This window comes from Gambusia affinis, linkage group LG11 (assembly GCF_019740435.1).
Source record: "Gambusia affinis linkage group LG11, SWU_Gaff_1.0, whole genome shotgun sequence".
Lineage (NCBI taxonomy): Eukaryota > Metazoa > Chordata > Actinopteri > Cyprinodontiformes > Poeciliidae > Gambusia > Gambusia affinis.
In genome coordinates this window covers 1,952,800-1,976,202 of record NC_057878.1, presented here as the reverse complement: position 1 = coordinate 1,976,202, position 23,403 = coordinate 1,952,800, and the positions used below count along the sequence as shown (strand labels likewise).

The 23,403-nt window shown below is 39.6% G+C and overlaps 1 protein-coding gene across 2 annotated transcripts in view; it reads right to left on the bottom strand.

Moving 5' to 3' along the window:
• Positions 1-22,972, bottom strand: part of LOC122839488 (diacylglycerol kinase beta) — a 103,718-nt gene extending 80,746 nt beyond the window's left edge. The window contains exons 1-3 of one of the 2 annotated variants that reach the window (XM_044131078.1): positions 22,594-22,929; positions 12,827-12,938; positions 581-1,044 (exon numbers count right to left, since the gene is read on the bottom strand). In XM_044131078.1, coding sequence (XP_043987013.1) covers positions 581-647 — 67 coding nt within the window. In that variant the 5' untranslated portion in view covers positions 648-1,044; positions 12,827-12,938; positions 22,594-22,929. Of the gene's footprint in view, positions 1-580; positions 1,045-12,826; positions 12,939-22,593 lie in introns of both variants that reach the window. The other variant, XM_044131079.1, reaches the window with a different exon arrangement.
• Between the last annotated feature and the right edge of the window lie 431 nt (positions 22,973-23,403).

The window sequence follows — 23,403 nt, the reverse complement described above, 5'->3', positions numbered from 1 at the left end:
ATAATAATAATAATAATAATAATAATAATAATAATAATAATAATAAACTGCTGGGTTTCTCACTCTAGCAGCTCAGCTGCTATAACAAGTGAACTGTAAAAAACAAACTGTTCAATCATAAATCTGTTCTGCATCATAATCTGTGAGGAAACATGGACACTAGAACAGATGATGAGATTATTACAAATATTTCATTAAATGATAAAAATGATCAACGTCAGTGTAAAAAAGAAAGAAAAATTTCTTTAAAACTGCAGTATGCAACTTTTATATATATATATATAAATATCTATTTTAATAAATAACTGCCACCATGTTGAGACAGTGTAATATGAGACAAATAAACTGTGAAAAGATCTCCATTTCCTCCCTGACTTACGGTTGCTGTCTGAAGAAACAACCAACCGTAGTCAGGTTATGATAGAGTCTGGTTAGCACTGGGAGCGCTAACCAGAAACAGCCAAGGTAACCGCAGCAACTGTGCAACCTTACAGTTTTTACTTTCTTATAAAAGTGACATACTGCAGCTTTAAGCTGAAAACGTGTGTCATTATGAATCAAAGTGTAGACTGAGACTTACACTCGGTGTAATGCTGCAGCTGGTCGAACTCTGCCGGGCTCAGACACACCCAGCTCGTTTCTCCCATGCTTCCTGAAAGCAGCTCCTTATGGGTCTCTACACCAAGTGCCACCAGGCCCTGTGTGTGTGTTGGGTTGGGGGTTTGGGGTGATGGTTATCCTCGTATCGAGTTGGGTAAAAAGACAAATGAAAAGTTCTCTGATATCATCCCTGCCGTCTTAGTTCACAGGGGGTTATATAGACAGATGGGGGTTGAAGCTGAAGGTCAATCCTTTTAGGTTGGCATCGATTACCAAAATGTAAAAAAAACAAAAAGTAGAAAAAAATTATATATGTTGGCTTCAGGTTCCTTGTATCTCTGCAGCAGGGGCAATAAAGTCCCGGTCAGGCGCAGGTCCACAGATTCATCGTTGTGTAATTACTCTTCATCACTCAGAGGATAAACATTTCCCAGCTGGGCTGACCTGGAGCAGGGGCCACAAAAGAATGAAGAAAACACTCCTTAGTAAAGATTGCTCATATCTTAGAAAAGGAAACAGGAAAGAGACAAAAACAGAAGAAGACTGTAAAAAGTTGATCTCAGTTCAGACAATGAAGGAGTTTCCTCTCTCTATCGTCCTCAATTCATGTGGATGATGAAGAGAGGAAAACAGACAGAAGACAAGATCTGAACACAGAAGAACAGAAAAGGACCAAACAATGAAGCATCCTATCTAACTTATTATTTCCACATATTTCATATTTACAGATGGACTCTGATAACAGCGTAAACACGTGTACATTGTTGTATGCAGATGACATATGGTAGACAGAGTATCTGTCTACCATATGTCATCAAGTGTGTATCTCTGCTTGCTTTAGTTGGTGGTTTTGTTTTTGCATAAATAATGAGATTTTCATCTTTGTGGTATGTTTGAATCTCTTTATTACATCTCTGTACTATTCTAGTCACTTCTTATCTAATTTTCATTGTAATACATCTTCCTGTGGTTGTTTTGTTGTTTTGCATCCCACTTTGCATCTCTTTCATGCCCTCAGGCTGCCTGTCATTTGTTCACTGAGAGCTCTTTGGTGTCTCGTTACAGGTGCTTCACACATCCTAGAAATGAATTAGAATAATTGGGGCTGTGACTCCTAGAGCACTGGACATGTAGTAATGTGTCAAAAAAAAAAAAGAAGTGCTTTTTCCATGGGTGCTTCACTTGCTCTCTCTTTCTTGTCTGTCATATTTATGTGGATATAAATATGGAGAATTGAGAAGCATTTTTTGATACACTGGGCCCGTTCACACCTCTGTTCACTACAAAATCAGAAAATCTTACCAGGTATTTTGGTCTAGTTTCTAAAGCAAATCTGTTAGTACACTTTAAAGAAGACGAAGCTGACTTAGTAACTGCGACCACAACCGGACACAAGCAGGTTGTCGAGCCCAAAGCGACCCGGAGGCGCAGAAGAGGAACGCAGACGTCAGACAGCAGCACTCTGTTTACAGAAGGAAGAATCATGGCCGCCGTTAATGGATCACAAAGTAAAAATAAAAATCAAAGACGACACAACTAACAGTAACGGCCTTTTGTAGAACACTGATTGCAGCTTCTGTAGAGACGTCTGTCAGTGCAGAACCAGGAGTGGTGGGGCTGGGTTGGGTCACAGACTGCTTTACAGCCTAATTTACTACAGCTGGATTCTCCTCATGGAGCATTATGACGCATGTTTCACATTAATGATGTAAAAGTCAAACGAAATGTGACAGATAGGATACATGTCAGATTTAATATCATATTTAAAACGGGCTTAAGTTGGATTTTTTGAGGGGGGTGAAAGAATTGCAATTGGATATTCAGACTGACATGAAGTCGGATATTTGTTACATGTAGGCAAAACAAAAAAATCTGACTGAGGTTGGATTTGTCTCCAGTGTGGACATAGAACAATTTTTTAGTATTGATTCTTTTAGATTCTCTGTGTCTCTGTGATGCTTATTTTTAAGTTTAAGTTTCCTTTTGCTCATTTTTCATTAATTGATTAAGTAATCAGAAAACAGCTGCTCCAGTTTTCAAAAATATAGAGCAGAAAGAAGGATAATTCCAACAAAAATACAGTCAAATTACAGGACTAAACAGAGGAAAAAGATGAATTTAAATGTGAGAGACAAAACTATTAGAGGCAGATCACTAGGGCTGCTTTGAAGAACATGTAAAAGTAGGAGAAAAATCCAAGTGTTATTGTGCAATCTTACTGGTTCCACACACATCAGCCTCACAGGAGTCATTTACTAGGAAGTTAATAGAAGAGATTTGTCACTACTGCTATTAATTCTTCCTTTGTTTCTGCTGCTGGGATAAGTCAAAAATATCTGCAAATGAATAGAAGGAGTTGACGTCCAAAGCCATCAGCCTCCTGAGAGAGCGGCAGGTTCCCAGAGAGAAGATGGCTGACGGGCTGGAGCTCGGCGCCCTGACCCATCTGGACCCGGTGTTTTCTCTTTTAATTGGAAATAGGAGTTTCGACCGATGCCAAAGTATGAGTAGTTCCAAGTGGGAGGAGATAAAAGCATGGGTGACTAAGTCGCATGCACCAGGGGAATAACAGCACGCTAATTTTAGAAACAAGTCTCAGCTGAGACAAATGTGGTTGGAAAGATTTTTATTTCCAACTGATCCGAGCGCAGATTGTTACCAAAAACAAAACAAGAAAAAAATAATAATAAAATCTGGAATTGCAGAGAGGAAAGGATTTGAGTGAATTTAATGAAGGGAATAAATATAATGCATGAATTTGTAATGTTGTAAATGGAGGCTCAGTCTTTATGTGTCAGGCTGTTTTCTAAACACCTTCACTTCCAATTTCTTTTGATGAGAAAATGTAGCACAGCTCATTTAAAGAAAAGACATTAAACATATCTGAACAGTTCTAGATGATTTTACACAAAATATATTGTTAAAGGATCTTCAGTTATTTCTCCATTTCCATGGGTTTTTTCCAGTTACATTTAATACTATTTTTATCTGGTAAAGAGCAGTATTGTGTATTTTTCAGGCACATAGTGTCATTTTATTGCAGAATTAGTAGCTACTTTACCTGAAGTTGTTATTAAAATATTATAAATATCAAACACAACTTAAAAGAAATTTGACGCCTAGAAATTGGGCATCCGCCTCTTTAAAACCTCCTACTCTGTCTGAAACTCCGCCTTATGGAAGTCATCACAACATGGCTCCTCTATTAACCCTTTAACAGCGTTTTAAACAGCGTTGCGTGAAGAAGTAGCTCCTATAATAAACTCACCAGATGATCCACCAGGTGTTTGCTAATTGCTGCTGGCTAGTCTGGAGGGGCTTAGTGGAGGAGTTGCGGGGGCAGAAGCTCAGAAGCTGGGAAACTGCAGCTCTGATGAGGAACTAGATCCACTCAAGTGTTTAGCACAGCTGAATGGTTGCCATGGGAGATAGGAAGATTCCTCAAACATGCATTAAAGAATCAAGGAAACACTCCCGGTATGTTTTTGATGAGGGAATAAGATGATGCAACGCTCATGAAAGTCGATCTTACATAATACTGCCCCTATAAACTAAGTAATGAAAAAAGAGACTGAATGCACCTCATGGGACTGAAGGTCACAAGATCAAGTAACAGAAATAGGATTTAGGCTGTGAAACATCTCATTTGTCTCAATAACCGCTGTTCCATCTGGCTATGAGTCCTGGTTTAAAGGTAAGTACTATAAGCTTGACACAATGTGTCTTTGTTTTAATTGAGTTTCTTATATGGAAGAAAGGAAGAAAGAAAAAATTAACAAATTCTTTCTTCCTTTCTTATCTGTGGTCAGCTGACTTCAATATCCAGCTGACCACAGTTAAGATCTCATTTACTTCTTCCTCCCAGAACCAAACTGAATAAACAGCTATAACTTGAAACTCTTCAAACTAGTCAAACTTGAGCTGCGTTCTTCCTCCCTAACAGACCTTGTTTTGGAAATCTACACTGAATTATTCTATACCACAACTTATATTTTATAATAAACTGTCATGGTGAGGGTTGGTATAGGATCCACATGCAGCAGGCTAGGATGTAGAGTACATGTTGAAGTTTTAATGAAGAATGAAAAAAGAAAAATTTACAACTAACAACCATGGAGAACACAAGCAAAACAAAAATAACAGGAACTAAGAATAAATGGGAAGTACTGGGATTAGACCGGATTAAACATGATTAAACGGGAGGAACCAGCAAGCAGGAGCTGAGAATGAGTTGCATGTGTCCTCGGAAGGCTGATCAGTACACTGAACAGGAAACAGATGGCTGATTTGAAACGGGTTGCAGGTGTGAGGGGAGAGAGCAGAAAGTACACTCAGGAGAGAGAGAAAGTGCACAGGGGGCGAGGGAGAGTACACAGGAGACTAGGAAATAAATCTAACATGAAAGAATAACTAGACCTAAGAAACAAACATTAAATTAGAATCACTAAGGAAGGACTGATTAGAGTACAACAGAAATGAGACTGATATAATACAAAAGACACTAAGGAATAAAAAAATGATCAAGAATGAAACAATGAAAACACCAAAACAACTAAATATCCTAACATAAACTACAGCACTGAGTCAATTCAGCCTCAACATTAACACTAATTAACAAAATATCAGTGTAGCACAATGACCCAAACGTTTTGAGAACAAGATCTACTTTTTCTCTCAGCAGCTTGCTGACACGAAGATAGAAAAATTGTAACGAAAACTCTATTGACTTATTTTATAGTAGAAATATTAGAATGATAGAAAATCTAATCCAGTTTCTTCCTCACTGGGAGGAGGTTGCTGGTTTCTCAGTCAGCAGCTGATAGCAAAACCTGAGGCCAGTTATGGTAGATCTGAACTTTGGTTTGATGACTAAAACATGACAAATTACAGGCATATAGGAGGAACCACAGAGCTCTGTTAAGTTAAAGCCACGTCTTCTTCAGTTGGGATATTTTCCCTCCAACAGGTTCCAGAGGAATCACCTCAAACCAGATGTTGGACTGGGATTTCTTTCAATGTCCTTTGTGAATGTCAGCTTCTCATTTGTAGGTTGATAAAAGCTTTTCATTTTGAAATAAGTCTCATCAACATCAATATTTCCTCTAAATAAGAGACGAAAATCAATAGCACGTTTGATGGAGGAAAAGTAAAGTGCCTCTGTGTCTCTGTGCTCAAAGCCAGAGAACACCAAAGTAATTATTTTTAAATGTTAGACAACTAATTTAAGCTCACATAATTATCACGGTAGGAACCATTTGTTTGTTAAATACTACATGGATTATTATCGTCCGATTTGATGTTTGAATGACGTATCCTTGCAAACGAACTAGGTAATTAGTCCAATTTTTGTCCTTTATTGAACGTTCAGAAATTACAGTGGTTGCAGTGCGCCAAAACAAGGGTGAACACAGGTAAAACAACCCGAACATGTGATAACTCAAAACCATTCCTACCTTTTTACTCTCTTCTCCAAAGCGTTTATGCACACCAGTTGCCGTGGCAACCGCCTGAGCCCCGCAAAACGAGCAGATTACGTTAAAATGTAAAACATTCAAACATTCAGTTCGTTACCATATTAAGTTTTCAGGCTTGATATTAATTTTACGATCATTAATAATCCCTCACCTGAACACAGCGGTGGTTGATTGGCTAATTTAAACTCCTGTTCACGCTAGTGATGTCAGAGAGTCGGTGTTTGAGTCCCCTTTTCATTTTATCTTATTTATTTATTTATTTATTTATTTATTTATTTATTTATTTATTTATTTGTTTATTTTTGCTTGATTGTTTATGGAACCGAAACTCACAAAATTGCGCAACACCTTGTTGAAACAATAATTTCTGTTGGGTCATTAATTCGAACACCTTTTGTGAAGTCTTTAATAAGATTACAGAAGTTTTGGATCTTAGTGAATATTTTTTGATACGCGCGTGAGAAGAGCACGTGCTGATGTCAGCCTCCTGATGGCGTTCAGTTTGGCTCCTATTGATCCACTCAAAACCTTCCAGCGATCGACACGTCTGGAGGCTGAAGCCCTGTTGTTGCATTTAAAAATAGTTATTATTATTATTATTATTATTATTATTATTATTATTATTATTATTATTATTATTATTATTATTATTATTATTATTTAACAACTAAATGTTTGAATCAACAGGGTTCATCATTTAAATATTTCAACAAAATACATCTAAATATTTCTAAGCCTCCTTTTGTCCAGCCTACCTTATAGGACCTATTGTGTTCTTAATAAATTAATAATAAACACTTAATTAATCCCAGGACAGAAAGGTTGGGCATTAGTTGCTTGGTAATTGGATGTAAGTGTGTGATTAGACTGCGCAGGCATAATTAATTCGTCATGTTTGCAGTTCCCCAGTTTGATGTTAGTGGTAGCTCTTTTTGTTGACATGCAGATCAGACTTTTTTTTTGTTATTATTGTTTTATCATTCTTTGGGTTGAACCATTATGTACTGATTGTATGAGTGCTGCCTCTACTCAATGCTTTCAAACTTTACTTTACAAACTTTACAAATATTCTGCTTGTCTGTTACGCTCAGAGCTGCCTGTCATGTTTTTTTATACCTGCACATGAATTGAGCACATTTAGCAGCTGAGGTTTTGTCAGGTTCTACCTTCGTTATCTTCAGCCCTCAGTCTGACACACTCGGTGTCATAAAAGGATGTAATGAATGCACAGTGACCTGTCTTTTTAAAGAGGTCTGTCGTAGCTGACTTACAAGCCTTCTGTCATGATAAACACTTTCAAGTCACTTTATTAAACTATAAAACATGAGGAGCTTAGTCCCAGAACACTTTGACGTGATAAAAATGAGTTGTGAAGTCAGTGTAGTCAGTGACATGCTGTCAGGGAAGGCAGCAAATAACCCTGGCTGCTATCAAACGTCTTAATTAACATCATGCTAATGGCACAGATTTCATTTTCAGATGAATCACGACAATGTCACTTCATAATGTCCTGTGTGAAAGTATTAGTGTTAAGCTTAGCTTCACTCAACATCACTCTTTTCTGGTCAGGCAGCTTATGCAAATGAAACGTTGATCTGCTAGCATCACAGAGCAGATGTAGCTCCTTTCTGCCACTGCAGCAAGTCAAATGAAGGACATGCAAACTGCTGAGGTGCAATTAAAATGTAGGCTTTTTCTTTTTCTTTAATTATATATTGTAGATGTTTAATAAAAAATTAGGGTCTCTCTCAAGAGGGGAGACCCTGATTGTGTTTAAATTGTATGTACATTAGTAATGCAACCGACCTTCTGCACCTTCAAACAACAAAGTGCAAAAAACAAAGTCTGTCCCTTTTTCTAGTTATAGATGTGTTTCGTTGAACAAGCTGTTTAAAAAGCACCAAGTCAAAACTTCAATCATGGTAGTTATTATTTGTCATTCCTGCAAAAAACCCTTTGTGCAGCCATTCCACAGATTAGGAAGTTACACCAGTCACAGAGTTCTAGCACCTGAAACTTGAAGGAATAAATTAATTGAAACTTGATTGAATCTGTTGCTCATGGACTTCAGTTAAAAGTCAGATTGATCCACCAACACAGAGTGAGTCCAGTATTCAATATTTTTCCTTCTGGTTTTGCATCCAATTGCTCTGTGGGATCCATGTGGAAAACAGTCTACATCTGATTATGATATAATTAACAACATCAACATTCAAAAGAGAAAGGTCCTGAGCCTGACTAAAGCAGTGCTAGGGCTAAAGTTTCACCCCGAGCTCTTGAGTCTTGTGTTGTCTCAGAACAAGAAAGATGAGGAAAAACCCAGTAAATATGACTCCACTGTTGTGGTTTCTACCACAGGAAGCAAGAACTTTCCTCTCTGTCAGCCCGGTCCACACACAACACAAACTGAGTTTTAAAAGTATCAGGTTTTCTCACCAAACACTGAATGGATGTAGGGTTTAACTGGAGCAGGAAACTTCAAAACTGATCCATATTGCTGTAGACAGAACCTCAGTCTCAAACCCCTTAAATCCAAAAGGTGTCACTAGAAACTCCCTTGGACTCCCGTTCTAAAGGCACCAGCTCACTCTGTCAGGCAACAGAGGAATACAAACTCCCCCCCTGTTCTCAATTATATTCATAAGTCTTTTGACTAAATATGGTCATTTTCAGGTCTAAAAGCTGGTCAGTGAACTCACCCAAGTTCCTTGAAGTGAAGTGGGGACAGTACAGGTCAGCTATTTTCAGACACAACTCAACTGATTTCCCATGATGTGTTGCTTTAACTTGGCTAACCAAATCATTTAACAGTCCTGACATGAAACTGTGAACCCATTCAGAGTGAAAGAGGAGGTGATGCAGTGGGCTGTAGAACATTTCTTTCTTTTCTTTGATAATTTAGCATGTGGAGTCATGAGAAGCAGCCGTGATGCAACAGTTCTGCATTATCTATGAGATATCCCACCATCCCTGCTGATTCAGACAACTGTGCCGAACTTAACTGGAATAAAATAAACAATTTGTTTTTTATATGTAACAAGGAAATGATCAATACTGTAATATTTTCTCCTACACAAGTTCAGTTCATCTGAGAGTCCAGTTAGAAATCATGACCTGTGTCTCCCTGGACTGGTTTATGTCCTGCCAGCAGTTGATCACATTCCGTCTGCAGAAGCTTTTTTTTCTTTTTTTGTTCCAGTGTTTATTCTAGAGAACAAAAATAGAAGACGTTACCTCCAGTCACTCCTTTTACTGTGAAGCAGGCGCTAAACGTGAAAAAGTGTCCTACTTCTCCCTTTCATGTGCTCTCCTTCATCAGCTGCTCTCTTCGCTGCTGGGCTACATGGAAACAGGCACTAATGGGCTGCACATGTTTAGTGATGTACTCATGCAAAGAGAACGAAAGGGAAGGTCTGTACGTACACTGGGTGAGGGCCTGACAGTCAGAGAGGAGGCACGCGCCCGTCCAGCGTGTGGGGCCACCCCTTTGAGCGGACAGGGATTCTGTTTTGCTCACCACGTTGCCCGGGCAACCGTGACGTCACTGGAGCTCACCACAACGGGAAGCAGAGTGAAACAGAAAGATCTCTACTGTGCACTGATAAAGATTTGTGCTGCGTCTGTTTCCTCTGAAGGTGTAACGCACGGGGAGTGATTTCCAAGCAGCAGGGAGCTGCTTCGGTTATGTAGCTTCAACATGGTTGCTTCTTAGTTGGCGTTGCAGACAACCAGGAGTGTAAAAAAGGATTAGGTGATAAGGAAGTTCTCTGAAATATGTTTACAGAAAGTAGAAGTTTGCTTTCTACTTGAGTCCGTGAAGGACAGAAGCAGTGAAGGACAAAAAGGTGAAAGTAAAAACTGAAAAAATAGAGAAGCAGTAGGAACAGATGATCATCACCTACACATGTCAAATTAACTGAGCGAAAAACATGATGTAGCTTTATTTTTCCTCTCCAATGGTCTGAATGAACTTCTCATTAATGATCATGGTTGACTGCAGCTGGCAGTTTCTGATTGTAAGGATAAAAACAACTTCTTCGCAAGAGCAGCATGTACTTAGAACAATAGCAAAACCCAAGGAGCTCAGGGAAGAAATACAGAGGCTGGGACAAACTTTAGGAACCAAGAGTTTAAGACCCTTGGTTCAAAATACTGAACTCAAGGCCATATTACACATCATAATGAAATGAATCTGGTCATCAGGTTTAAGAACAATCCAAACATCACCAAGTCTCAAACTTACCTGAAAACAGAAAACAGACTAACACCGAGCTTAAACCCCATCCATCCATCCATCCATCCATACATCCATCCATCCATCCATCCGTCCATCCATCCGTCCATCCATCCATCCATCCATCCATCCATCCATCCATCCATCCATCCATCCATCCGTCCATCCGTCCATCCGTCCGTCCATCCGTCCGTCCATCCATCCGTCCGTCCATCCATCCATCCATCCATCCATCCATCCATCCATCCATCCATCCATCCATCCATCCGTCCATCCATCCGTCCATCCATCCGTCCGTCCATCCATCCATCCATCCATCCATCCATCCATCCATCCATCCATCCAGCCATCCATCCATCCATCCAGCCGTCAATCTATTGAAATGTATCTATCAACAAACATAGAGATTTTTATGACATTTTTGTCGATGTTGAGTGTAACTGTCTCATGAAAAAACAGGATCATGAAGAAAAGTAATTATGTTAATAATAAATAAGGTCTCTCCCAATGAGAGGTCTAGATTTTAATTAAGCAATACATAGAGGAACATAACTGTTACTATCCTCTCTGAAGTGCTTTAGAAAAACAAGTTAACAGACTTTTTAAAACCCTTTAAGCCTTCTGCACCGGCTTCTGAATGACTGACAACATAAAGCAGTGGCTTCATGAGTCTATAAAAGCACAGCTTCTAGTGGTGTAGAGCAGGGAATGCACCGGTAAACAGAGTGTGTCTGTATTATTCAGCCTTTACTGAGTACTTCTACCTCCACTCCATTGATCTGTCCCTGTCTGAGCAGCAGCGGTTTGTAAGGATAAGGCTCTTATCTTGACTGCCTGATGGAAAACAGCTGAAGTTTTCTGACAGTACACAGACACTGCTGCTACATTTTTGGGTGAAAGAATGATGGGAGAGAGCTCTTACATGTCACTTGTAGAAACGGAAGCAGTTTAGCATTTGCAGGGCAAACTGCTCAAGGAAAGAAAAATGAAGATGTCATAAAGTATCAATAGAGGCATTTTTAAATGTCTCTGTTGAAATTTTCTTCAGGCGTTAGAATGACAAGCCCTTTAGACTTGGGTGTGGCTACGTATGCGCCGTTTTGGGGAAATTGTAGAGGCAATTTTACAGAAGAGATTTGGATTCAACACATTAGTATGATGCAACTTTTTACACCATCATCCTCTTACCACTTCCTGTCATCTTCCTTGTCGTTTTCACCAGTAGTTACATCGGGCTGTTGCTCATGAGGCTCGTGTGATGAGATAACAGTGTTACCACTGCAGTTTTGTGAAATACATCAACTTTGATACGGCCGAAATTTAATACAAATTTATCTTCGCATTTTCAATTTACACAATTCTGTGGTTAATAGAAACGCTTTTAATGACTGGAAGTTAATTAAGGGCCCCATTTATCAATCTGGTAAGCGTGGGAGAAGAAGTTGGCTGTTTGTCAGCACAGCCAGAGTTATTCTGCTACTTTATCTTACTTTGGGAATTTTAGAATCCAGCACTGGAAGGAAGGTAAATTCAGGGGGTTTGAAAATGCCACCTTGTAATACTGCAGAACAGCAACATGCCAGCCCTCGATAAAAACTTAATTGTGATCATATTTTGTCAATGGGAGATAAACTTGGACTGCAGACAAGTTTGTTAGATGTTGTTGTCGTTTTAGTGACTTTAATAGTCATTGAAACATGTAAGTGATGTGTAGATGGAAGATCTTTGCATTGGGCCTAACTTTTTAAATATTTTGAATCCACTTTAACTCAGTGCTGATAAAAACACAAATGCACATCTCTACAGTTATTTCTTTTCATAATGTCTTTAATTGATCATAAAGATCCAGCAGGAAGTGTCTCTGTCTCTGTGCTGCTTAACGAGCCGCACAGACTCCCAGAGTCCGTCGGTACCAGGAGAGAAGGAGACAGGGAGGAAGACAGTGCTTTTCACTCCTCTGTGTTACATTATATTCACTCTGTCTGCTCTGTTCTCCATGCTTGTAAAAACCGCTGTGCCAATAAAAGTTTATGTATTTCTGGCACAGTAACAAAAAAGAAAAGAAAAAGCTGATTTGGGTCAGTTTTTGGTGACTTTGCGCCAGTTTTCATGGTTCTTGAACCAGCATCAAGAAAAATCTCCTGAGTCAGACTGAACCAGGGAGATGTTTATGGACTGCTTTATTACAGTTTAGTTCATCACAGCCCGGCTGCTGCAGAAAGCTGTACGGCTGAATGAACAGCCAGAAATATTTCTGATCATACAGAAATAAGACTGGAAAAAGAATTGGACTTACAGTTAGAGACAAGAACCCAGCTTTCAGAAACAAACATGAAAGTTGTGAGTCTACAGCGCCAGGCAACCACAAACCACAAACATCAGTGTGTTACTTGGTATTTTATCGATACACATGTAGTGCAGAGTTGTAAAGTTGAGAGAAATTGATGTATGTTTTGTTTTCAACAAAGTCTTCCACAGATTTTTGAAGTCCAGTGATCCTGTCTGGAGACACTCCCACCTGAGCAGCAGATGTTTGCAGCTCCTCCAGTCACTCTGGGCCTCTTGGCTGCTTTTCTTTCCCAACATGTCAGTGAGTGGCCATGTCTGCAGCTGTGCCATCATCTTTTACACTGAAGAAAGAGAATGGAGCCGCAACTTAAAAAAAAAAAATGAGGTAACTGTTATATGTAATCAAACAGAATTTGTCAAATTTACTTTAAGTTTGTTTAGCATGACAACATAATAAACTGAATATATCTGCTTGGATAAACGTAACTTGATTAATTATTACAAATTAACTATTTTTTTACTATTGGATAACCTGTTTTTTTTTTACAGTGTATGTTCTGGGCTGTACAGCTCTGCGGATATTGTTTGTTTTTTTCTTTTCTTTTTTTTCTTTTTACCTCATCTCTGCGCTATGTGTAGACTTCATCATGTGGTTTGTTCACTTATGTTTTGGTAAATGTTTGCCCTGGGATTTATTCTAAACGTGTAGCACTCATGTTGTCTTTATTTTTTTTTTTATAAAAGATTTGAAAACAAGTTTTCTTTTTCTTTCCTCTATGCAGTCACACACCAATTTAAACAATCAAAGCCCAACAAAACTATGGTTGTAATATGACAAAAGTTCAGGTGGTGTTATTATTCCTCTTGTTGGGTAATAATACCACTAATATACCAGCTGCTATAAGCTCCAGCTGGCAGCAGAATGGGCCCGGCAGGATGTCAGAACAGGACAAGCATGCAGATATCTGGTCCAGGAAGCTGGACGACTTTGCAGCCGAACGATTAAATGGAAGCATGCTGCAGTTTTCCTGTGTCAAACATCAGTCACTTACACCACAGGGATAATCTTCAAGTCTCAAGCAATTCTAAATATAGACATGCTGCTATGACTGTGTCTGAGCTTGCTGAACAACTCCAACAGCTGCCAGCGTCTGATGTGATTCAGTGTTTGGTGGTTGATCTTTAATGGGTCTTGTTTGCGAGAGAACGATCCAGTTTTAGAAACGTCAGTCTGAAGCTGCTGCATTGTTCCAGAAACATTCAGATCCCATTTCACCCCAAACCCTCAGGCTGCCTCTGTGCCTCAGAAACTCTAATGCATGCATGTGTTTACAATTGGGACGTTGACATACTCTGTTCTACACAAATTAGAGAAAGTGTTGCTGCCCCTCAGCAAATATACTGAGATAAAAATTTAAAAAAAGCATGAGGAAGAAACACAGATCAGAAACCATTGAGGCAAATCTTACGACCAGACCAAAGAACGCAGCACACACTGATGTAACCTTCCATCAAACAAGAATGACTCATGCCCAGTTTCACACTAATTGTCCTCAACCAAATATCTTTTGGTTTTGGTTTTGGTTTTCTTCAGTGTGTGTTTTAACTGATAAGCTTCAGTGATAACCACTTCACACGAGTCCATCACATGGAGGCAACGACTGTAAAAACACAACACATCTGCTGCCCTGCCCTGTAGATTTGCATCTTCTTGTTTCTGGTCTTAATGTGTGTAAATTCCCCTTTTCACTGTGGCTTTCTTAATGGTTTCTTATCATATAAATGAATAAAATATCCCATATCTGTGTCAGACATTGCTATCCAACGTAGGATAAATGTGGTGGATATGACCTTAAAATTTTATCACAATATTATATGGGATGTATTGTGAAAACGATAAAAGTACCAATAAAAACTTAAGTACCAGCTTAACTGCTCACAGTAATCATATTTAATCATATTTTTGAACCTTCTCATATTTATTTATGCTCTTATGGAATCAACAGTAGAAATAGAATGATGAAGTGGTTCCAGTTGTTTTTAACTCCCGATGCCAGATGCTGCTGCCAAGGGGAGTGTAACAAGTCTTTGGTTTTGCCTAAACATAAAAGATGAATTTAGACAAATAAATGCAAAAATATATATTTTTTCTCTGTAAGTGGCTGATCATGTAACACAGAGATGAAACCTTTGGAGCCGGGCCAGCGGCTGGTGTTCTGTTGGACTTGAATCAACCTGCTGTTCTTCCACATGGTGTTTGTGCCTCTGATATCACCTGCAACCTGAGAACCCGTACAGCTTCTACGACCATAAAGGACTGGTGATGAAGACTTCCAAAGAACTTCATACTACATCCTATAGTCCTGCACCAGCCATTCGCCTGCAGCAGGTGTACACCATGGAGTTTACAAGGAGGAGAGATCCAAAGGAAATCTCTGTTGTGTGACGGACGCCACGCTGAGTGGAATCAGAAACCCTCCAACCATGAGAATGCTGCCAATTGATCTGTGATTAACTCTGCTGCCTCACACGAGGCCTTCTGTTCTCCACCCCACCGAGGATGGAGCCTCACAAATACCACCAGTATTTATGGAAGGAATGGCTGTCATGGCAACTGGGTGATTGTGTGTAAAATTCAGGGGGTTGGAAAGGCCAGACTCTCCACAACAACTAATTCCACTATATTAGAAGAAGAGTGACAGGAGGTGTGACGTTCACATGCCTCCTGCTCAAACTGAGAATCTTACGGTGTGTGTGAGGATCCTGAGGGAGGCGCTCGCTTTGAAATGACAGAGAAACTAAAGAACAGCAGGAATAACAGAGAACAGCAGGCGCATGGAGAAAATCTGATCTGAAAAACCTCAGAAGATGGAGAATAAAAAAGAACTGGATCATTTTAGTCCTTTGACATTCAGATCTGTTTTGTCCTTCCAGTGGAAGGTTTTATTCTCAGTTTTGCTTGTTGTGTCTTTTCATGCACGTCTTCATTGACTCAACAGAACCTGACTGTTTATCAAAAGCTATTAAAAAAAACTATCAAAATTCTTCAACAGTTCACTCTTTGCCTGGATTATGAAAACATTGGCCTCTTATTCCAAAGAAAATATCTAAAACTGTTTAAAACTTTCAGCGCCTTTAAGGACGTTGATCTGATGAAAACACACTTGTAGTTTAGACATTAAATCCATTCACATTTTTGCAAAAAAAAAAAAAAAAAAAAAAAAAAAGGAGTAAAGAAATAAAACCTTGACAAAAGTAGGGTAGTGGCAGCGTCATAATCTGGGATCACTGTATTTCAGGGAATTGGCATTGGATGAAATTATAAACTGTTTCAAATATGATACAATTTTGTCCTAAAAAAATCAGGAGGAATTTATTTGCCAGCATCACACTGAGTCTAAACATGCCTTCAAAATCAAGAAAAAGATTGAGTTCATGAGAGGAACAGTGAAACTTTACTAAGGGAGATGTTCTCACAGTCTGATCCATGTGGAGAACTCTCTGGGTAGAACCAACAGTACCAAGTTGAAACATGGGACGCTGTTAAACTTCTCCCAGAGGAGAGTCAGCAAAGTCTTCGTTTTTATTTTGTACCCATTCCTGTACCTGTGTTGTTGCTGCTTTGTTTCACTGTCATTCCTTCTTAGGTTGGTTTGTTTTTTAGCTGAACTTGATGTCCGACCACTGGAAGACATGGAACTGTTCCTCACTCTGCTCCTTTTTCTTCTACTCTTACTATTCTTCATCTGAACATAATGCTGCTGTTTCCTTTATGTTCACTCTGTTTTTCTCTCCAGAGGAGCTGCAGCTGGCCCAGCTGTTCTGCTCAGCTGTGACTGGAGGGAGAATCAGCTGAGCTATTGATACCAATAACATCATGTTTCTTTCCCTACTGATAATATGCCTTCACAATCTGTATGTGCTGTTTCATTCTGTAGATTTTACTGGGTTGTATTTCTCTCCTGGATACACGAGGGGAGCCTCTACATCTTCCCTTCTTGTCTTTGCTAATGCAGACCAGTCCTATGTAGTAAAGGAGAGATGGAAAGTTCTCCTGGGTCAGTGGTTTTCAGTTTTATGTGTCTGGGTTTGTTCTCTAATCCTATTGTGGCACACGATCAAGTCTGGTTCTGCTGAAAGTTTCTTCCTGTTTTCCCTCCCACTGCAGCTGCACACATGCTCAGCAGAAGGGATTGTGGTAAAGATAACGAGTCAGTTCTAGTGACTTTCCATCATCTCCACATTCCCATTCAGGAGGAGGGTTGGAATAGGCCAGGGTTTCCTGGAAGGGAAACTATTTAACAACAAATAATGACCTGAACTTGTTTAAGTACAAATACTAACTTGGGACATATGTAACTCACTGTGAGTCTGTCTGTTTGGAATGAACTGACTTGACGTTATATTAGGGGTGTATCAATTTATCAGCCGTTCGACTTATTTTGGGAGTTTGGGAGATCAATAATTGGCCAATCACTGATCCCTGAAGTCCATCCAATCCCCTGATCTGATCTACATCAGATCAGGGGATCACACAGGCTGATCTACCTCCCACACACAGTGGGATCTCTCCCTGTGTGTGAGAGATCCCACTGACATCAGGTCATGTCTGCAGTTAACAATAGTCACCCATCTGCTACAACTTTCTTGCTGCATTTTAACAATATTTCAGATAAAAACAATTGGCATCGGTCAAAATCAGAATCTGCAGGTCAGGCCTTCTAAAGATCGTAATCGGTGATTAGCCAAAAAGCTGCAATCGGTGCAACCCCGGTTTATATTTCTGCACAGAAACTGGTTCAATCTGCTTTATGAAATGGCTGAAGATTTGTTGTGAATCGACACTATATGAATAAACTTGGAATAACTGGATGGTGGTTAAAAAAAATGATTACCGGTATTTAAAACTGTCTCTTTTTTGCATTGTAAAAACTTGGTATTCTAACAGAAATGTGTCGACTTTTTAGATCAATTGTATTGTATTGTTGAAGTAAATTGAATTTTTTGATTAGTTTGTTTCCACATAAACTGAACAGAACAGTCTGACACCAATTCAGTTTTTTTTTACGCAGCACTGCTGCAGTTTGATGTCAAAATCAATTCTTGATTTTATCATTCAAATAACTCAAACTAATGTTGATGGTAATGGCTTACATAAAACAAGAAAGGAAAGTGTGACATCATATTCCTATAGTAATCTTGATTTTTTTAAACTATTATTATTAATAAGGTGTAACAAGGTCACAGGTGAAGAACAGAAGGAACCTCCAATGGACACCTGGGAGCAACGAAGATGAAGCAAGAAAACAAAAAACTTTTTTTTTTCTTGTTCTATGAATATGTGACGTTTTCTGATGCTTTACTTTTTGCCGTTATTAGTTAACCAGCTACTGGGCTGCTTGTTTTCAATAGTAAAATTAATAGTAAAATTAAAAGAACATTTGCATAAATTTGATGCCATCTTACTTTTGTTCCTTTGTTTCTTCATGACTTTGTAATTTTGTGTTTTTATGATGTGAAGCACCTCGTACTGCTTTGCTGCTGAAATGCGCCATACAAATATTCTTGATTGATTGATTGAAGATGAAATAATTTCAAAGAAGATTTTTTCTTCTTTTTTTTAAAAAAACTGTTAGCTGTTAGGAATTAACTGTAAATATAGTAGAATTTTCTTAAATCAAATCGAGCTCGTAAATGTTCCAAACTAGAATCAGAGTCCTTTCAGCCGTCTTATTCTGGCTACATTTTATCGACCCACAAGTCCTCAGTGATCCGGTTCGGAGTGGAAGGATCAGGTCCTGGACGTGTCTGTGTGTTCAGTTGGATCCCGTCTGTGCTGAAACGTGGGAAGAACTTTTCTAAAGCTACAGATCATTAAGAAAAGCAACATTCAGCCTGAACATCACAGCTGAAATGGAAAGCTTTGTATAGTGACACCAAACTTCGGTGGTGTCATCCAACATCAACACAAAGGGTTTATGTAATGAATATCTCCACCAGAATGGAGAACTAAAAGCAGCACCAGAGCTGCATGGGTGACTGATTCATCAAGGCTTAATGTGTTCAAACAACAACTTTATTTCGAGCACATCTGGTGTGTCAGAAAACGCTGCGTACGTTCAGAGCAGAGAGTGTTCTGCCGTTCTTCTGCCGTTACCATCGAGCTCCATCAAAGCAGCATTACTGCTGACAGAAAGCTCTGTCTGCGCTCAGGGCAGCTGACAGGATCTGATTCAGGTCCACCTTAAGGCCTCTGTGTTCTTCAGATAAACTGAATGTTAAACTACAAAATGATGTCTGAAGCCTGTTCAGCAGCAGAGGCAGGGCAGACTGCTGCTCACAGAACGCTAATGATGTAAGTGTGTTTGAAGATTAAAGTATTTTCGGTTTTTACATCAACTCCATCACAGCGTCTCTACAAAATGAGTCCCTGTAAGAACAGACTCTGCTACATTTTAAAGAAGCATTAGGAACCGTCATGTGAACACACAGCTGTCCATTGTTCCTCCCCGTGCTTATTTTTGGCTCCATGTGATACGAATCTGGGTTTTTTCACAGTTTTTGATGGAGTGAAGAATGGGTGTCAGTGTTCTTTGGCAGATGAGCTGCTTGACAAACTGTGCTGGACGTAGTCAGTGAAGCAGAACTCTGGGCTGCCGTTTGGAAGCTTACACAGTATAAAATGAACAGCAATAATTTATCATATAGAACAAAATGTGGGTGTTTATTTTTCAAAGAAATATGTTCACCATGTTATTGACACATTTGGAAATATCGGAGTTCCTAAAGTTTATAAACTAAATTCTTAACTTTTTTATTAAATATTTAGTAAAGAAGCTAAATATTTCACCTGCAAACTGAATATTTAATTTTTAAACTAATATGAGCAAAAATATTCAACTATTGAGGTCTGACCTAAATATTTAGTATGAAAAGTAAATGCTTCTGAATGAAATATTTCGTTTGGAATGCTCAGGTTTCTAAATGTATGAAAAACATGGTGAAAACCTTATTAAAAAAAAAAGATTAACTTCCACATGTTTTTCCTCTCTAACAGTCTAAATGAACCAGATCATTTCTGTTCATTTCTTACTGTGTAATTTTACAGACGGCAGCCCACTGAGGACATATAGAGCATGTTCTACTTGAGACAGACTGCTTCTTTTTCCTGCTAATGCTCACTGCTGTTTGTTTTTAACCAGTTCAATGTGTTGATCATGCTAGTAGCTAGCATCCTTTTGTCTAGCTTACCAGTCCTGCAATTTGTTACTATAGAAACGCCCTCGGTGTGTCCTGAGAGAGTTCATCAAATTCTCTGGACAGGGGGCATGCCATTTTTTTCACTGTACACATATATATTTAATATTACAATGAATCATAATTTGACCTAATTTATAAGCGAACTGGCACCACTTAACAAGATGACAGCTGCTTGGATTTTTACTGTTTCCTTTTGTTCAGCTGGACAAAAAAAAATCAATCTACTGAAGGAAGTAAGACAAATAAGAGTTGTTAAATTATAGAAAGTATGGATTAGAAACTTCCTGCTAAAATTATAGAAATATTCTGTAGACTGAATGCATGTGCAGCATCAACATTCTCTGATGGCAGTGATCCAATAATCAATGTCAGAAAAACAGAATCATGAAGGTAACGCATATACAATGAAATATTTTTCATGAGCCACCAATTTTTATTAATCTGCTGTCCAGACATGAGGTTTGTCCGGATCCCACTGTGACCCGTGCAGAAGGACCAGCTGTGTCCAACAGATCCAACATGCAGGCAGTGAATGGAAGAAAATCCTTAAATTCCATGTTTGTGTATTCTGAGCACCTCGGCTCATCACAGCATCTCTGTGTGTTTTTACTTATGCTTTAATCTCACCACTTGACACTGAACAGGAAGTTCAGCCTTATCTGGTCCTGAAACTCATTAAAAATCTTAGAAATACATGAAGCAGCAGATTTGGAAAAGAGGAACTCTGAAAGGACTGAGATGTGTTCTCTCATCACCCTCAGCATGTCTGGCTGTCTGAATCTAAAGTATGGAAATAAAATTAGAAATCAAATAGGAATATAAATAGCCTTTATTGTCCCACGGAGAGGACAGCAACAATAATAGCAATAATGATATACTATACATATATATGTTAACATTGTAACATACTATTTCAGTAGTTTTGTTTTTAGATTAATGTAATCAGATCATCACATGACATTCCTGTTCTAACGCTTCACACTGTGGAGCCGTTGTGCTGCATTCTCCGCAGTGCAGCTGTCTCTGCAATCACAGATGCTTTTACATGCCATGTGATTTTTTTATGTGTAAAATAACTCATATTTTCCTTCCGCGTCCCAAAAGCTGTGCTACCTTATGTTGCTCTGTCACATAAGATGCGCTGAAGCTTGGTGCTGGAAAGGGACAAATGTTTAAAATGTGTGAATTCTTCTGGGAGGCACAGCACCTGTCCATGCTCACTCTGTGTTTTGGGTCCAAATATTGTATTTTGCTTCAAGTCCTTTAAAAATCTTTCATGAGATAACATGAAAGATTATCTCATAATTAATTAACTCTGTCATGTGAAACAAATGTTAACCCAAACCCTTTGCCTGGACACCTGAAACGGGATCTTGTGATTAAAAACAAAATCAGATGGATCTTCACCTAAACATCTGTCAGTGTTGTGTGTTAACTTCAGTTGTTACAAAAGTGCTATAGATCAAATATGAGTTAAAAGAAGTTTGAGTTCCTAATTTAATGCTTGGAAATTGGGCCTCTGTCTCTTTAAAACCTCCTGCTCTTTCTGAAACTCCTCCTCCAAGAAGTCACCACAACATGGCTCCTCCATTAACCCTTTAATAAATTTTACCAGCGTTTCTCTGAGCTGTAGCTCCAATAATGAGCTCAGCAGTCCCACCAGGTGTTTGCTAATTGCTGCTGGCTAGTCTGAAGGAGCTGAGTGGGGTGAGATTTGGGGTGTGTGAGGCGGAGGATTGTCAGCCGCAGCTCTGAGGAAGAACTGTGCTGTGAAGGCGGGGCTAGGTCCACCCAGGTGTTTTCCACAGCTGAGCACTGGCTCACTCCACCTAAAGCATGGCTCATGCAGAACACACCGGCGCATGCGTCCCATCCTGACACTCAGAATGTGAGCCACATTTTCAGAGTGCAGTTCAATGATCCTCCCAACACACCCTGCTCACATCCACTCTGCGCCCGCCCTGATTCGCTCAGCTCTTTCCTCTCCAGCTCACAGGTCGTGTTTCCACACAGGAGAGTCAGGCGGCGAAGCTCCGCATGTTTGTCATCCACTGAGTGGCTCCGTCCAGGAAAACAGCAACTGTGACATTTGGGGATTGCTTTATGAGATGTGATTAGGTGTCTGACAGGAAATTAATCAGCTGTCTCCAACTAAACCGTCGCTCTGAATCAAGCGGGCTGGGGTTAAAGTGTGTATGACTGTGCAGCTCTTGGTCAGAACAACTAGACAGAGTCAGAATTAGCTTAGTGGATGTAAAATGTTCAGTAGTGAGTTCAGAACTGATCATGTGGTCTGCACTCATTGTTAATGATCATTTCTTAATAATGAGCCTCCTCTCAACATGGGGAGCTCTGGCTGAAGGATGTCTTTGACCAGATGTTTCTCTCTGGTAAAGTGTGACCTGACCGGGGAGGGAATGTCTGCTGCTGTCATTAAACACCAGCTGATCAGACTACAGTATTGATCCCATCATGTACTGAAATGCTGCTTGGCTCAGCAGCAACACGTCGACTTCACAAAACGGCGCAATAAGGAAGCATAAAATGTAAGTTCAAGAAGCAGGGAGAAATTCAGACAAAACATTTGACATGCGTCAAAGCAAGCCGAAACCGGACGAGAGTCAAACAGCAACAAACATCCGACGACACACACGCAGACGAAGAGAGAAACCAGGACGCTGCTCCACACCAGAGAGAGAGAAAGAGAGAGGGACGGAGGGAAGGAGTGTGTCCTACCTGTGGGTTCTGCTGGTCCCAACCCAGACCGTCCACCATCCCCAGTCTCTGCCCTGCCGGCTCAGGCAAACCTCCAGCCCGTGTCTCACAGACGCGGAGTTGTGTCTGTGCAGGACTGGTGTCTAGTTCCCAGCGAGCAACAGAGACGTCCTCACTGCAAACACTCAGCTACATGCAGCAGCGGCAGCAGCCACTGGATCCTCAGCAGACGCTCCATCTCTCCCCTCTCGCCTGAATTCATTAAACCTGCCTTTTCTCCTCCCTCTGCCTTCTTCCTTCACTTCTCTGTCTTTCTTTCAGATTCTCGTGAGCATGGTTAATGCTCTGTGTGTGTGCTGTCTATTTCTCACATGCAGTTTCCTCTCTTGCTCTCTTCCCTCTCTCGCTCTCTCAGTGATCAACAAGCTTTTCTTGCTTCTCTAAATCTGTCTCTCCTCATCCACAAAAAACAAATAAAGATTTATAAACATGTCTAGTATTTGATTTTCAACAGAAGAGAAACATGAAGTCCTACAAGTTTTAACAGAGGTGATAAAAAAGGAAGATATTCAGGGAATTATTTCTATCTATTTGCAGTCAGAATTTCAAAAAGTTTCAGATCTGAAAGCACTAAAACACTGCTTTGAGTTAGAGTTTTATGATGTCATATCAGGGCTATTTTAGAAAAAAAAAAGGGACTAAATTTCCACTAGAAAAAAAACTGAAATTTTAAGATTATGGTAATCTCAGAAATGTTTTTGAAAAAAACCCCAACAACTTGGAAACCCATCCATCAGCCATCCGTTTTCTAACACCCTTGTCCCTACTGGG